Here is a 17,181-nt window from a genome sequence, read left to right as displayed (position 1 = left end):
AGGGGGCCCTTAGGTCCCACGTCAGATGTTCCGAACTCGTTGTGCCTCATACATAAGCTGAGGCTGAAAATGAAAATGTGGAGCGGAAGTCCCCGGGGTTCACCACAGGGACTGATGGGAGGATCTTGTCCGTAGCGCCAAGTCTCCCAGGCTCTTTGAGTAGAAGGCCCTATTAGGTGGCCCATCGGATGAGGAGAAAAGAGGAAGGATACAGTAGTGCCTGAAGGACGTGGTTGCGTCTTAGGACTTGTGCGGTAAAGGAAAGTCACCTCCCTCGGTGTGAGGCAGGGAAATCAAACAAAACGCCGGCACCGCGGGCACCGCGGGCACCGCGGGCACCGCCGGCACCGCAGTCACACTCCCGCGGCCGCGTGGCTTTCCCGCGCGCCCGCCTTGGGGGCGGGGAAGAACCCGGATGGAACCGCCCTTGCAGCCCGGACCCCCCGCCGTCTTTGAATGGCAGCGGGGCGGAGTTGCCCTCCCTTCTGTGCCTTGATTGGTTTGGCTCCGCAGTTTCCTCTTCGTGATTGGGTTTTCCCAGCGCCAGTCACAGAGCGACGCTGGTCTCTCAGATTGTTGCTAGAAGGAGACGGCGTCGACGCGGCGATTTAGCCTTCAGCCGTGCGCTCTCGATCCGGCGCTCGGAACTTGTCCCGGGCCTTAGGGCTGCGGGGCCTGGAAGGAGGCGTATCGAGGAGGCCCGAGAACGATCCAGGGGAGCCGAGGCGCTCCTCTGATCATCTCACTCAGCGCCATGTCCTGGACGTTCAAGAGGTGAAGGGGGTGGAGGGGGTGGGGCGCTGGGGCTAACCGCCTGGAGGCGTCCCCAGATGAACCTGACCTTCCCCGCGTTCCTCCGCGTTCCCTTGGCGATTTGTGCGGCCGTATTCGTTCTGTTGGTCGCAGAGGGGGCCTCGGGGGAAATAAATGCATTGTCTTGGCTGGCGAGTAGGGGCTCCTAGGGCGAGGCTTGTGTTAGGGACTCGGGAAATCTCTGTCACGGACTGTGGGGGGCCTGGGGCTCAAAGCCTCTCGGCCAGTGCTTTATTCAACAAAACGTCCATTAGATACCCACTGTGCGCCAAGCACTGCTCTCGGTGGAGGGCCGGGTGAGACAGCCCTTGCCCCCAAGTGGCTCGCAGCTTCTGTGTGTGCACAGACGTGGAGACAGATATTTGCAGAGGAGCTGATACGGGTGCGCGCCGCTTGCAAGGAAAACGCAGCGCTATTAAAAGCGACAGTTCTTAGGAAAATGGAAACTTCTTGGAATGCTCCAGTAGACTTGTCATTTTTCATTGTCCAAATTGGTTTTCATGGCTGTTTTCCAAACCGTTAGACAGGTAACGGGTTTGGGGTTAGGCTTAAATTAACAGCGATGGGAGCTGGGTACGGAAGGCTTGGGGCCAAATTTCCCACGGTGGCGTGATTTGGATGCAGGAATAAAGTTAAGTGTTCTGCTCAGAGGGAGTTACAGTAGTGGATGCTGGGTGTATTTTCTGGAAAGTTATAAACAGCCTCATGTATAATAATAGTTGTATTTTTGTAAGTCTTTTGTAGCTCAATCCGTGTTGAAATGTTGACATACTGTTTTATTTATTTATTTATTTATTTGAGATGGAGTCTCGCTCTGTCACTTAGGCCGGAGTGCAGTGGCACAGTCTCAGCTCACTGCAACCTTCGCCTTAGGCGTTCAGCCTCCGGGCTTCAAGAGATTCTCCTGCCTCAACCTCCTGAGTAGCTGGAATTACAGATGTGCGCCACCACACCTGGCTTATTCTTAAGGGGTTTCACCGTGTTGGCCAGGCTGGTCTCAAACTCCTGACCTTAGGTGATCCTCCCACCTTGGCCTTCCAAAGTGCTGGGATTACAGGCGTTAGTCACCACGCTTGACTCTTAATTGTAGTTACTAACATCAGAAACATTTCAATTTAGACGGTTTTCACTATGAAAGAGGTTTGTGAACTCTGATTGGGCTTTTCATTTTGAATACCTGGGGAGCAGGTAGAAGAGCCAATGTTGATACGGTGGAGTTTCTGGAATCCTTCTCCACTCACTGCAATTTCTGCTTTAACCAGAGTAACTATTAATCTTTAGTGTAATTCTCATGTAAGATTTCATTTGCTGAAGTAAAGCACGAGAAAATACTCATGTGGTCTTTGGAAATACTTGAATATTATATTGTTTTCCTTTGCCTTTTTTTTTTTTTTTTTTTTTTTTAAATAGGGATCCTGTTTGGAAGTACTTGCAGACTGTCCAATATGGAGTTCATGGAAATTTTCCACGCCTCTCATATCCAACTTTCTTTCCACGTTTTGAATTCCAAGATGTTATCCCTCCAGATGACTTTCTAACTAGTGATGAAGAACTGGATTCAGTTTTATTTGGAAGTTTGAGAGGTCACGTGGTTGGACTACGTTATTACACGGGAGTAGTGAGTATAGTAGTAGATAACTAAGTTAAATTTTGATTATATTTGTGGCATTAAGATAAGAGAATTAATTAGCGGGTGATATGTATGGTTAATCTTTATTTTACTTTAAGTAAATGAAATATTTGTACCCAAGAAATAACAAATACCTGAAGTGATCCTCCCGCCTCAGCCTCCCAGAATGTTGGGATTACAGGAGTGAGCCACCATGTTCTGCCTCAGTGCATTATGTTTGGTTATTATGGGCACCCTGCCCTCACACCCCAGTGCCTTGGCATGTCATAGATTTGTTGCAAAAAGGAGGTCTGTTTCGTGGAATCTTCTGGATTTTATTTTCATTCCTCCATATGTTTCTTAATGTTTAAGCTTCTCAAATCTTTTTTTTTTTTGGCTAGGGGGAGGTGTCATGTTCAGAAGGAGATTCCTTGGGGAAAAGTTTCATGTTCTTGATTTGTTTTTCTCCTATATTTTCTTTACATTGGAACTTTTCGAATTGTTTTCTGATTGTCCGAAATGTATTGTCTAGGAGATTCCTTAGGAAGAAACGGTAGTTCCTAAGTTTTTGTATGTTCCTTAATTGTGGCATTTTATGAATGATAGTTTCATAAAATGAAAGTTATGAAGGACTTAACAACAGTTTGGCTGAATTTAAAATCCTCGTCATATATAGTTTCTCTCCGTATCCTAATGCTGCATAGCATGGAATTCTCAGGCAGCTATGATTTTATCTTCCACTTAAGTGAATTGGATGTTTCTGTTGTTGTTCTTGTTGTTGTTGTTGTGTTGTTGAGACGGAGTCTTGCTCTGTTGCCCAGACTGGAGTGCAGTAGTGTAGTCTTGGCTCACTGCAGTTTCTGCCTCTCAGGTTCAAGCAATTCTCCTGCCTCGGCCTCCCAAGTAGCTAGGATTATAGGCACCTGCCAACTCACCTGGCTAATTTTTGTACTTTTAGTAGAGACAGGGTTTCATCATGTTGGTCAGACTGGTCTTGAACACCTGACCTAATGATCTGCCCGCCTTGGCCTCCCAAAGTGCTGGGATTATAAGCATGAGTCACTGCAACAGACCCTTTTTTTTTTTTTTTTTGAGACTGAGTCTCATTTTGTCACCCAGGCTGGAGTGCAATGGCCTGATCTGGCCTCACTGCAACCTCTGCCTCCCAGACTCAAGCAATTCTCCCACTTCAGCCTCCCAAATAGCTGTGACTGCAGGTATTCACCACCACACCTAGCTAATTTTTGTGGTTTTTTTTTTTTTTGTAGAGACAGGGTTTTGCCGTGTTGCCCTGGGCTCAAGTGATCCATCTGCATCAGCCTCCCCAAATGCTGGGATTCTGCGCCTGGCCTCTAATTTTTTCTAATAGAGTCTTGAAATCTATCAGTTCTTATTTCATATCTATATATTCTCTAGCTCTCATATGCATTTCTGAGTTTTTGTGTTTTCAGGTTTGCACTAATTTTTCAAAACTTACATTGTTTTCAATAATTATTTTATACCACTGTGAAATACTAGATTATGGTAGTTATTGATCTTAGAACAATCACTATTTGTTGATCTTAGGATAATCTTCATGACCTCAGTAAACTAATATGTGTTGACTAAAAGTAATCATCAGTTTTCTTATTTTGCCAAACATATATATTTTAAATATTTTTTTTTCCAGGAACACTGTGTTGAGATATCATTTATTTCATAATTAATACATGTTCATTAGTTATTATTTTTTTTTTTTTGAGATGGAGTTTTGCCAGGCTGGAGTGCAACAGCGCAATCTTGGCTCATTGCAACCTCCACCTCCCAGGTTCAAGATTCTCCTGCCTCAGCCTCCCAAGTAGCTGTGATTACAGGCATGTGCCATCACATCTGGCTAATTTTTTGTTTTTAGTAGAGATTGGGTTTTGTCCCGTTGGTCAGGCTGGTCTTGAACTTCTGACCTCAGATGATCCACTCGCCTTGGCTTCCCAAAGTGCTGGGATTACAGGAGTAAGCCACCATACCCGGCCATGCTCATTATTTTTAAATGGCTAAGAAAGCATGAAATCTTCTAAAGTCTACCATCCAGAACCATAACTGATTTTCTACACTTGTTTCTGTGAGCATATACATATAAATTGGAATCATATTATGTATTAATAAAAATGAGATCATATTATTCCAATTATGATCACTATTTTTTCTCTTAGCCAAATATTAGGAATATCATCTATATTGGACGTTTAGTTTCCTTATTGATGGATATTTTTAAGTTGATCACTATTAAAAAAAGTCATAAAAATTGAGATATTATCTTTGCATACTTGTTATTTTAATGTTTTCTACTTTATTGAGATGTGACTTACATATGATAAAATGTACATATTTTAAATGTACAAGCCTAGTATTTTGAAAAAGATAAATACCTGATAACTACTACCCCAGTCAAGATATAGATAATATCCATCTCCCTGAAAGTGTCTTGTATCCTCTTGCAGTCATTTTTCCCTTCTCCTGTCCTAGGCAACAAGTCTGAGTTTTATCAGTATAAATAAGTTTTACCTATTCTAGAACTTCATATACATTAAATTATACAGTATGTACTATTTTAAGTCTGGTGTTTTTACTCAGCATAATTTAGGTACTTCTTAGGTCAGTTTTAGTTATTTACATTTTTGAAGAAAAGCATCCATTTTATTTAGATTTTCAAACTTATTCCCATAGAGTTGTACATAGTCATCATTTATCCTTATAAAATTATAAATGCAATTTTTTGGAATTGGTGTTTGGTGGTATGACGTGTTGCTTACAAGTAGCCATAACTTGTAGTCCTGAAGGATTTTGAGATCAAGGAACACATAAATTCCCCTTTATTCAGTGGTTCTAGTTCTTCTTTACAAGTTGAACAACTATTTTTTTTTCAGTTAAACTGGTGCTCTGAACTTTAATTTCAGTACCCTTTACTCTGAATTGTCAAGTTTTGATAAGATGTGCCATTTTTTAAATGTCTGCCAGAACACAATTTGTATGCTTTATTAGCTCCATTAAACTTTTTAAAAACTTAGAAAAGTGGTTTTATATTCATGTTTTCATTCTTTGCATTACATATTTGTGTCTATTCTTACATTCTTTTTTATTGATTAACTATGACATTATTTCTTTTCAAGGCAGCCTCTCCTGGATTTTTCTTAATGATTATGTTTCTTGGCTTAATAATTACTCTTATATTCAGTTCTATTTAGGTTCATTTTCTTTTTTTTTTCTTTCGGACTTGTGATTTGAGCACTTAATTTGAATCATTTAATAATAAAATCTTTTACTCTTTAAACGTTTTAAGTATTGCATTGCCTTTAGCCACCAAGTTTTGTTATATAGTAGCATTTTTTATTTTTAACTCTGGTGTTTTTTTATTTTATTTTTATTTTTTGTTGTAGTTTTTTTTTTTAAGTGTGTTTTCAGTAAGCATATGGTTAAGTTTTTTATTTTCTGACCCATCAAAGGTTTATTTTATAATAAGGTGGTTTATTTTTTTTTTTTCTGTTTTAAAATACAGTTATGTGTTGCTTAATGATGAGATACTTTCTGAGATGTGTTAGGTGATTTCTTTGTGGGAACATCATGGAGCGTACGGGGTGTTACTCTATTGAATACTGTGGGCGGTTGTAACACATTTGTGTATTTAAGCATATGTAACATGAAAAGGGCACAGTAAAAATACTGTATAAAAGATAAAAAAATGGTACGCTTTTATAAAACAGCCCCATTATAATCTTGTGGAACAGCTATTGCATAATATATGTGGTCTGTCTTTGCAAAATGTCATTATGCAGGGCGTGCCTGTACTGTTACGATTAATTCTGATTCCTTTTGTTATTCTTGTCTTTGTCTTTTTTTATTAGTTTTTCTTTTTTTTATTTATTATTTTTATTTTTTGTATTGCATTTTAGGTTTGGGGTACATGTGAAGAACATACATGTCTTTCTCTTTTTAATATATAAATGTCCTATTTTTTCTTGCTGCTTGGACCATGTTTTCTTTGTTTTCATAGTCTCCAGTATTTTGGCTCATACATATTTGATTTAAAATTCTAGTAATTAGTTATTTGTAATGGCAGTTAACTAATTGTAATTAATGATAGCTTATTATGATAAATTACAATTGTGTAATACCTTATTTGAGATGAAATCCTCAAAAATTGTTAGTTTTGTGCCCTTTTTTAGTTATATATTTTCTAGGATTTGCATCATCTGGTTTTAAAAAGGTCATCCTGTAGGCAGTGCCAGAGGGGCAATGACTGGTAGAGAGTAGAGCTATGGTCATAGATGTAGCTCCAAAGGGCTAGAGATGAATATCTGTCTGATACTCTGGTTCTGGCTGTAATCTCGAGTCAGTAGACAGTTGCTGTGAGAGCTTTGAAGCAGCTTTCCTGTATATTTTCAAGGAATTTTTAAAAGTTGAGATACGGCCTGTGGTGGTGGCTCATGCCAGTAATCCCAGCACTTTGGGAGGCCAAGGTGGGCAGATCATGAGGTTAAGAGATCGAGACCATCCTGGTCAACATGGTGAAACCTCATCTCTACTAAAAATACAAAAATTAGCCGGGTGTGATGGCGTGCGCCTGTAGTCCCAGCTACGCAAGAGGCTGAGCCAGGAGAATTGCTTGAACCCGGGAGGCTGAGGTTGCGCTGAGCAGAGATTGCGCCATTGCACTCCAGCCTGGGCAACGAGCAAAACTCCATCTCAAAAAAAAAAAAAGGTTGAGATACATTCATAAAATTTTAAAGTGTACAGTTGAGTAGTTTTTAGAATATTTACAAGGATATGCAACCATCCCTACAATCTAGTTCCAAAACATTTTTATTACTCCAAAAAGAAACCTCATTCCCATTTGTAGTCACTCCCATTATCTCTACCCATCAGTGTCTGGCAGCCATTAATCGGTCTACTCCCTGTTAATATGGGTTTGCCTCCTCTTCACATTTCATGTAAATGGAATGATACAATATATAGCATTGGGGTCTGGCCTCTAATACTCCATTTTATGACAATAGATTTTTTTTTGGTGTACCATTTTAATTCTCTTGTTTGTCTTACTATGTATTTTGAGTTACTTATGATTGCCTTAGGGATTACAATTAACAACTTAATTTATGAGAACCTGGTTTGGATTAGTGCCAACTTAATAGTATATAAAAAGCTTTGCTGCTGGGCGCAGTGGCTTACACCTATAACCCCAGCAGTTTGAGAGGCAGAGGTGGGTGGATCACGAGGTCAAGAGATTGAGACCATCCTAGTCAACATAGTGAAACCCCGTGGCTACTAAAAATACAAAAATTAGCTGGGGTGGGGGTGGGGTTTGGCACGTGCTTGTAATCCCAGCTACTTGGGAGGCTGAGGTAGGAGAATCACTTGAACCAGGGAGTTGGAGGTTGCAGTGAGCTGAGATTGCACCACTGCACTGCAGCCTGGTAAGAGAGTGAGACTCTGTCTCAAAAAAAAAAAAACTTTGCTCATAGATAGCTTTATCCTATTGCCTTCCTTTGTGCTGTTAACATATAATTTATATCTTTACATATATATAGTATACCTGTCAACAAAGATTATAATTATTTTATATACTCTTTAATCAGATAGAAAAATTACCAAAAAAAAACTTTAAAATTTTAAAAAATTTTTTTAATGATTTTTTTTTTTTAAATGACAGACTCTTGCTCTATTGCCCAGGCAGGTCTCCAACTTTCTTTGACAGTTTGATTATGATGTGACCAGGTGTGGATCTTTTTGAATTTATTTTAGTTGGAGTTGTTGAGCTTCTTATGTGTATAGATTACTGGTTTTCATCAAATGAGGTAGTTTTTGGCTGTTATTTCTTTAAATATTTCTCTGTCTCTTTCTCTTTTCTCCTTATGGTACTTTTATTATATGTGTGTGTTGGTACACTGGATGTTACAGGTCTCTGAGGCTCTATTATGTTTCTCATTTTTTTGTTCCTTAGATTGTATAATCTCAATTGACCTATCTTAAGCTTCACTGATTCTTTCTTATGCCGGCTCAGATTTGCTGTTGAGCCTTTCTGGTGAATTTTTTCTTCAGTTATTGTACCTTTTGACTCTAGAATTGCTATTTGGTGAGACATTGTTTTCATGCTTTTAGAGATGCATTTTCATGTTGAAGAAATGGTTTGCTTTAGGTCTTTGAATTTTTAAATTTTTTTAGAGATAGGGTCTTGCTCTGTTACCCAGGCTAGAGTGCTATGGCATGATCATAGCTCACTGTAACATTGAACTCCTGGATTCAAGCAGTCATCCCACCTCAGTCTCCTGAGTAGCTGGGACTAGAGGCATGTACCACCCTACCTGGCTAATTTTTCTACTTTTATTTTCTAGAAATGGGATCTTGCTATATTGCCCAGGCTGGTCTCAAATTCCTGGCCTCAGGAGATCCTCCCACTTCAGCCTCCTAAAGTGCTGGGATTACAAGTATGAGCCACCATGCCCTGCCCCTTTCAAGATATTTAAAATAACTGATTAAATTCTTTTTCTACTATATCAGATATCTGTACTTTCTTGGGGACAGCTAATATTGATTGTTTTTCTTCCCTGTGTATAGACCATACTTTCTTATTTTTTTGCATATCTTGTACTTTTTTTCTTGAAAAATGGACATATAGTAATGTGGGAACTCTGGAAATAAGATTCTCCTCCCCTCCCAGGGTGGGTTGTTTCTGCTGATTTCGGTAATAAGTGTGTGTTTGCTAGTGACTTTTCTGAATTAATTCTGTGATGTCTGTTCTTTATCGTGCGCGGTCAGTCACTGAAGTCTGTACTTGGTTAGCTTAGGTAATGATTGTGCTAGAACAAATAAATCACACATTCTTTACTGAGAATATCTCTTTGTTGGGGCATTCCTTCAACACTCTAAGGCAATGGACAACTTCCCTTTAGCTTTCACTTCTGGCTTGTTTAAATGCCTCAAGTTCAGGCAAAGGTGAGAGTTTAGGGCCTTCTCAGGTCTTTCTTGAGAATGTGCATAGCCCTGGTCATACCAGCCCTGTGCTTGCTTATGGCTTTCTAGATTTCCAGAAATACACTGGAGCTTTTCAAAGCCCTCATAAACATCTAATTCCCTAACTTTTCCTTATAAACCTTTTTGTTTTTCTATTGTTTGCTTCAGCTGTTATCCGCTGCCTCAGATAGCCGTGAAGTTATACTTTCCTGTGAAATTGTTTTTGACATCACCCACCCAAGGGAGGTTTTTTGGTAATGGGTGAGCTCAGAGGTTAAATACAGTCAGCCTTGCAAGTGGGATCTTCTGGGGGAACTTTAGGAGAATAACAATTATTTGGGAATGAATCTTTGAAAGAACTGTAACTCCATTCTGTTTTTTTCTGGTAACTGCTAGGCTTTACCTAGCATCCCAGCAAGCTATTATTTTTAAAGGCTACAGTATAGCTGGGAATGGGACTAAAGTACTGATATTCCGCTGTTTTCCTTGAATAAATGTTCCTCAGATTTCTGCAAGCCTTTGATTTAGTTCTCAGAATTCTGAAAACATTTGATTCTGAAGATAATTTATGTAGTTTTTTTTGTTGTTGCTTTTATTGAGCAATTTTTGAAAGTCCTTACTCTACCATTCTTTATTGTGTTCTTCAGTTTTTAAAAATATACATCATTGTATTTAAGTTACCTATACAGTTTTTAATAAAGTAAAATCAGAATGGCCTGAGTTGAAGTCTAGATATATTTTTCTTACCCAGTTCCATCCTGACTTATAAATGCTTTATTCCCTGACTTTTATGTATTCTGGATAATTCAGGCTCAGGAACCACCCTGTCTCGGTTCAGATCCTAGCTCCAATAGCTTTTAGCTTTGTCACCTTGGGCAAGTTACTTAACTTTTCTGTGTTTCAGTTTCCTCATTTGTAAAATGGGAATAATAATAGTACCTCCTAATAGGGTTGTGAGATTTAAAAAGTCAGTCTATGCAATGTACTTAGAACAATGCTTAACACATAGTAAGCACTCAATATTTAGCTATTTTTTAGAAGTTATGATGTAGAAAATTTTATATAATATGAATTTGCTAGTTTACATTTAACTGTATTTTTTAGACTTTAAGGATTTGTTAACTTTCTAATGAATATAAATTAGAAAAATATTAAAGAATCACAGTAAAATATATTATTTAATATTTCTGTAGTTTGTGTCTAAGAAGATACACTTTTCTTAAGTGCAGTACACAGCAGTAATGAATGGAAAATCCCAGATAAAGTATAAAAGTTATTATCTGTTATTTATAATATAATACTATCTATTATTTTTATTAGGTTAATAATAATGAAATGGTTGCATTACAACGAGATCCAAATAATCCTTATGATAAGAATGCGATTAAAGTAAACAATGTGAATGGAAATCAGGTTGGCCATTTAAAGAAAGATCTTGCAGGTGCTTTGGCCTATATCATGGACAACAAATTGGCACAAGTTGAAGGGTAATGTACTTTCAGAATATAATTTCAATAATTGTGAATTATAGTCATCTTTCAACTTGTTAGGGCTTCTTGTTAGAGCCTATAAAGGTATGCTAACAATTTCTATCACTGTTCTTTTGGTATGTGTTAAATAAATGTTGAATTCTTCTTTTACATACTTCCACTACCCCAGCCATCAAATAATTGTCCTCTCATTTTCCTATGGAATTATTACCATGGAGAAAAATAAACCTTGGTTCAAATATTAGGAATTGCATTCCATTTTTCCAAGGCTTTTGCTACCTAGGTTTAGGAATTTGGAAATGTTCCGTTCGTTTATTTATTTTGAAATGGATTCTCACTTTTGCCCAGGCTATAGTGCAGTGGTGTGATCTTGGCTCAGTGCATCCTCTGCCTCTTGGATTCAACCAACTCTTTCTGCCTCAGCCTCCTGAGTAGCTGGGATTACAGGTGCCTGCCACCATGCCCAGCTAATTTTTGTATTTTTAGTAAAGATAGGGTTTTATCATGTTGGTCAGGCTGGTCTCAAACTCCTGACCTCAGGTGATCTGCTTGCCTTAGCCTCCCAAAGTGCTGGGATTGCAGACGTGAGCCACCACACCTGGCCTGGTAGTGTTTGTTTATATCAGAAGTTATAAACTGGTATTCTGTAATAGGATGTAGGTGAATTTCATTTTGCCTGCAGTGTTTTAGACATTTTTTCATTTAGTATTTACATTGAAATAGCTAGCTAGTCAGCATTTTATACATATTAATTTATTTCCTTAAATACAAAAACATACTTTTCTCTTGACAAGAGGAAGATCTGGCAATGCTGGATTAGTTGTCACTTCCATATGACAAAAGTTGACTGGAACTGAGTAGTACCTCTCCTTTTAGCTAGGGCATATACTCTCAGTTTTACCACCTCTTTCTTTATTTTTTCTTATTTTTAAAACTTTCAGTCTTTTAGTTACTTTTTCTTTTTTAGGCATTTGTACTTGTGATCGCAATTTAAGTATTTGGAATATTTAGGATCTTTATATTCTAATTTAATTTTTAGGATATTCATATCATAATCCTAGGTGAGTTTGGAAGATAAATGCTCAGTGATGTTTCACTTTGTTTTCTCTTTTTTCAGTTAATCAGGTTTTTCTGATTAACTGGAAAAGGAGATACTGAGAATAACTGTTAGTGAATCACAAGTTCTTGCATCCCCCATTTTCCAAGCAGAATGATTTATTACCCTCAGTGGTTCTGTTAGCTAAAGCTCTACCCTTTCATTCAAACTTATTTTACTTCTCTTACAATCTTGTTTACATGCCATCCTTTTATTTTAAAAGTGATTTATTCCATTTTCTCAATTTTTTCTGGCACTCTGGTTCTAAAAATCGCTCTTTTCTTCTGATTGTTTATGATTCTATTCCTTGTTCTTTTTCTCTTTAAAATCTGGAGACTTCCATGCAAAATGTAAATGATACACTTAAAATACTGAACTGATTCCTAGCGGGGATAAAAAGTAATGCTTCTGATTTCCCTTTCTTTTTCTCCCAAATATAATAGGGTAGTTCCTTTTGGTGCAAACAATGCTTTTACCATGCCTCTGCATATGACTTTTTGGGGAAAAGAAGAAAATAGAAAAGCAGTTTCAGATCAGTTGAAGAAACATGGATTTAAATTGGGTCCTGCACCAAAAAGTAAGTTTACAGTTTAACTTAATATTATTCTAATATAAGATGCAGGGATTATGAAATATTTTTTCTCTCTTGGAGTTTGTTGGCTAATTTGTGTTCCAGGCTCCAAGTTACAACTTTATTTCCAGAGTCTTTTTGAGGAAATCTCTGATTTTTCCTTTTGCCTCTATTGAAATAACTATAGATTCACACATAAAAATATTTATGGTCAGAATAATAAGAGTGAGGGGATATTAAATAAAAAATTAGAGAAAAAGTCCCGTGTACCCTCCCCTAATTTTCCCTAATGGTAACATTTGGAATCCCCTGATCTTAAACATTCTTTTTGATAAATTTTAGACAAAAAGAATCTTCTAATAGGGAACAAAAAGGATTGCTTGGCAAGAGTTTGTTGAAACAATGTGAAATTGCTTGTGGTTTTTGAGTGATTTAGTATTTCGCTTTTAAAAACTCTAGGCCGGGCGCGGTGGCTCAAGCCTGTAATCCCAGCACTTTGGGAGGCCGAGGTGGGTGGATCACGAGGTCAAGAGATCGAGACCATCCTGGTCAACATGGTGAAACCCCGTCTCTACTAAAGGTGCAAAAAATTAGCTGGGCGTGGTGGCGCGTGCGTGTAATCCCAGCTACTCCGGAGGCTGAGGCAGGAGAATTGCCTGAACCCAGGAGGCGGAGGTTGCGGTGAGCCGAGATTGCGCCTTTGCACTCCAGCCTGGGTAACAAGAGCGAAACTCCGTCTCAAAAAAAAAAAAAAAAAACAAAAAAAACTCTAAAATACCAGGCTTTTAATGAAGTTTGTTATGCACATTTTATTTACTTGTGTATTTATTTTGAGATAAGAGTCTGCCTCTGTTACCTAGGCTGGAGTGCAATGGCCATGATCAATGACTCAGTGCAACCTTGACCTCCTGGGCTCAAGCAGTCCCTCCACCTGAGCCTCCCTAGTAGCTGGGATAATAGGTGCCCACTATGGTGTTCAACTAATTTTTGTATTTTTTGTAGAGACAGGATTTCACCATATTGCCCAGGCTAGTCTCGAACTTCTGGGCTCAAGCGAACTGTCTGTGATGGCCTCCCAAAGTGCTGGGGTTGTAGGTGTGAGCCACAGCACCCAGCCTTGTTATGCACATTTTCAAAGCTACTTATTAAAAGATAAAAACATTTTATGTGATGGCTTTATTCTTTTCATTTTGTAAATAATAGCTTTCGGATTCACTTTGGAAAGTGCTTGGGGCTCTGGAAGGGCTGGACCAAGCTATAGTATGCCATTGCATGCTGCAGTACAGATGACAACTGAACAGGTATTTTACTCTCTTTCATTTTGTAATCTAAAAGTGAATTTTAAATGTTGAAGATTTGTATTTAAAAGAACAGGATGAATATGTTTGTGATCTTCAAATATATTAAGTTATCATGAAACATGTTACAGAGTAAATAAAATAGATATATTTGTTGACATTTGTATAAAAAATACTGATAAAGGATAAATCCGTACATGAACATTTGTACCTAACATACAAAACACATGTTATTGTTTATGCATGGCACATTTTGTATTTGAAATGTTTTAAATGTTCAAGTAGTCATTTTAAGAAAATATTGAAACTTACTCCTCTCAGTAAGTTTGCAAATGCAGTGCTAAAGAATTAACTCCAAATTCTTCACATTAACTTTGTCTAATTTGTAATTTAGGATGAGTTATGCTGAATTTCTTTAAAAAAAAAATCATATAAAATAAGTTAATGCAGATCAATTAAAAAATAACATTAAAAATTTTTTGATGTCTGTACCCACCAATGTTAGTCCTTTTATCTACTAATTGTAGTTACCATATTTACCCTGCTTATTGTTAGAAGGACTTGAGCTTGTGTCTGGTAGGTAAACCCCAGGTTACTTCCGATTTTTAGACCCGGCCTGATTTCTTCTGAGCTGTTGCTGTATGTTCATGTGTTAATCTTCAAAAATGTGTGTTTCACATATATGTTGATATAAAATTGGACTGACCTAGTTTAAATAGTCAACTAATTTAGCATAATAAAATTACCCTGTAGTGCATGGCAAGTTCCTTATCACAGTAATAATAAATGAAATGTCATTGACCTGGCAGGACTGACAAAATATTTTGTATACAACTGATAGCATCACAGAACTTTGATGGCAGAAAGAATCTTAGCGACAAAGTAAATTTAATTCATCCCTTTCATTTTATAGGAATAAGACACAGGACCATAAAGGTCAAGTTTTGTCAAAACTTGTATATAAGCTTACTTGTGATAAAACTGTGACTGAAACTCAGGACATAAAACTCTTCTATATTTTTTTACTTCCTGACACCTAAAGCACCTGTTCATTCTGTCTTCAGTGAGCGGTATAATTCCAGAGTTGATTGGTGTGCCTTTTTGGCATTTGACTATTTTGTGTGTGTGTGTGTGTGTGTGTGTGTGTGTGTGTGTGTGTGTGTTTAAATTTAATTTAATTTAAATTTTTTAATATTTGGGGACAGAGTCTCTCTTGCCCAGGCTGGAGTACAGTGGCATAATCATGGCTCACTGTATCCTTGACCTACTGGGCTCAAGTGATCTTCCCACCTCAGCATCCCTAGGAGCCACAACTACAGGCACACACCACCATGGCTGGCTAATTTTTTTAAAATAATTTTTAGAGACGGGATCTCTCACTATGTTGTCCAGGCTGGTTTCAAACTCCTAAGCTCAAGTGATTCTCCCACCTTGATCTCCCAAAGTGCTAAGATTATTGGCGTGAGCCACCACTCCTGGCTCATTTGACATTAACATCAGTTAATTAACTAAATGATTTGAAATCTGACTTAAGTACAAGTATTTTAATTGTTTTACATTGTTTCTTGTTGCTTTTTATTGTAGCTTAAAACAGAATTTGACAGATTGTTTGAAGATTTAAAAGAAGATGATAAAACCCATGAAATGGAACCTGCTGAGGTATTGGGCCAATATTTTTTATTTAAGACTACTCAGAATGTTTAAATATGTTTATAATCTACTTTTTGTTTAGTCACAGGATCAGCTTTTCCAGATTCTGCATGTAAAAAAAGGAATGGCTTACTGTATTTCTTTTTATGACTTTTCATTTATAGGCTATTGAAACACCACTACTTCCACATCAAAAACAAGCTCTAGCATGGATGGTGTCACGTGAAAACAGCAAAGAACTTCCACCATTCTGGGAGCAGCGAAATGACTTATACTATAACACAATAACAAATTTTTCTGAGAAGGACCGACCAGAAAATGTCCATGGAGGAATTTTAGCTGATGATATGGGTTTGGTAATTATTTTTTTCTTTAGTTAATATAATCTAATTTTTTGATAATGATTTTCTACAAATTAATTCCGAAGTAAAAGGAGATAGGAATATGTTGGTATTAGTTTGGGACTAGATTTTACTATCTTTGTAGAACACAGTTTTTCCTATAGTTTTTACTTGAAATAGTGGTAAACTTTTGGTTTGGTTAAAGTACAATTGAAATAGGTGTGTTTCTCAATGTTCTTTTTTCTTTCTTTCTTTCTTTTTTTTTTTTTTTGAGATGGAGTCTTGCTCTCTGGAGTGCAGTGGCATGATCTTGGCTCACTGCAGCCTCCACCTGCAGTTCTCCTGCCTCAGCCTCCCAAATAACTGGGATTACAGGCATGTGCCACCATGCCCAGCTAATTTTTAATTTTTTATAGATACAGGTTTCACCACATTGGCCAGCCTGGTCTTGAACTCCTGACTTCAAGTGATCCACCCACCTTGGCCTCCCAAAGTGCTGGGATTAAAGGTGTGAACCACCATGCCTGGCCGTGTTTCTCAATTTTCTTTGCTCTTTGAAATTCAGAGTGACCTGTCTTTCATGAGTTTTCTTTTAAAAAGTAAAGACAAAGCAATGTTGTTTGAAATTGTATTCCATCACAAATGTTGTGGTAATCAGAGTATTAAATAGATATATATGGGTTCTTACACTAGCAGTTTTTGTATTTTTCAGTCTCAGTAACCCTTTCTACTCTTAAAAATTACTGATGATCTCAAAGAGCTTTTGTTTTTGTGGGCTGTTATCAATATTTATAGTATTAGGCAATGGTAACTAAAGATAACAGTACAAACTCATTACTTGTTAACATAAATAGCATATTTTTAAATGAAAAGTATGCCAAAACACTAACAATTTTGGTGAGAGAACTAGCATTGTTTTACATTTTTGCGCATCTCTGTGTTTGGCCAAATAGATGGCAGCTGAATTCTCATCTGCTTCTTCATTCGGCCTGTTCTGTAGGTTGTTTTGGTTGAAGTACATAAAGAAAATTTGTCCTTACAATGGCATGTAGTTGTAAGGGGAGAGTATTTTAGTAGCTTTTTAGATAATTGCAGATTTCTTTGATATATACATCAAAATTCAACAAGTATTAGTTTATTAAAGGTTAATTGTTGTCATATGGAACTCTAAATCTTACCAGTGAGCTTTTTACACCCTGTTTCCTTACAATCTATTTGTATATCTTGCCCATTGAATGGATATTTTACCTATGTATGATTTTAAAACACCAGGCATTGCTCATTTAGACAATGTTGGTTCACTGAGTTGGGCAGACCTACCAAATGTTG

General features: G+C 37.6%; 1 protein-coding gene across 3 annotated transcripts in view; it reads left to right on the top strand.

Moving 5' to 3' along the window:
• Positions 1 to 558: 558 nt before the first annotated feature.
• HLTF (helicase like transcription factor) overlaps positions 559 to 17,181 on the top strand; it is a 55,772-nt gene continuing 39,149 nt past the window's right edge. For all 3 annotated transcript variants that reach the window (XM_010335785.2, XM_010335784.3, XM_003925056.3), the window contains exons 1-7: positions 559 to 774; positions 2,224 to 2,431; positions 10,727 to 10,893; positions 12,436 to 12,569; positions 13,767 to 13,864; positions 15,446 to 15,520; positions 15,676 to 15,867. In XM_010335785.2, the coding sequence (XP_010334087.1) occupies positions 755 to 774; positions 2,224 to 2,431; positions 10,727 to 10,893; positions 12,436 to 12,569; positions 13,767 to 13,864; positions 15,446 to 15,520; positions 15,676 to 15,867 (894 nt within the window). In that variant the 5' untranslated portion in view covers positions 559 to 754. The remainder of the gene's footprint in view (positions 775 to 2,223; positions 2,432 to 10,726; positions 10,894 to 12,435; positions 12,570 to 13,766; positions 13,865 to 15,445; positions 15,521 to 15,675; positions 15,868 to 17,181) is intronic.

Source organism: Saimiri boliviensis, chromosome 9 (assembly GCF_048565385.1).
Source record: "Saimiri boliviensis isolate mSaiBol1 chromosome 9, mSaiBol1.pri, whole genome shotgun sequence".
Taxonomy (NCBI): domain Eukaryota; kingdom Metazoa; phylum Chordata; class Mammalia; order Primates; family Cebidae; genus Saimiri; species Saimiri boliviensis.
This window is presented reverse-complemented; position numbering and strand designations above follow the sequence as displayed.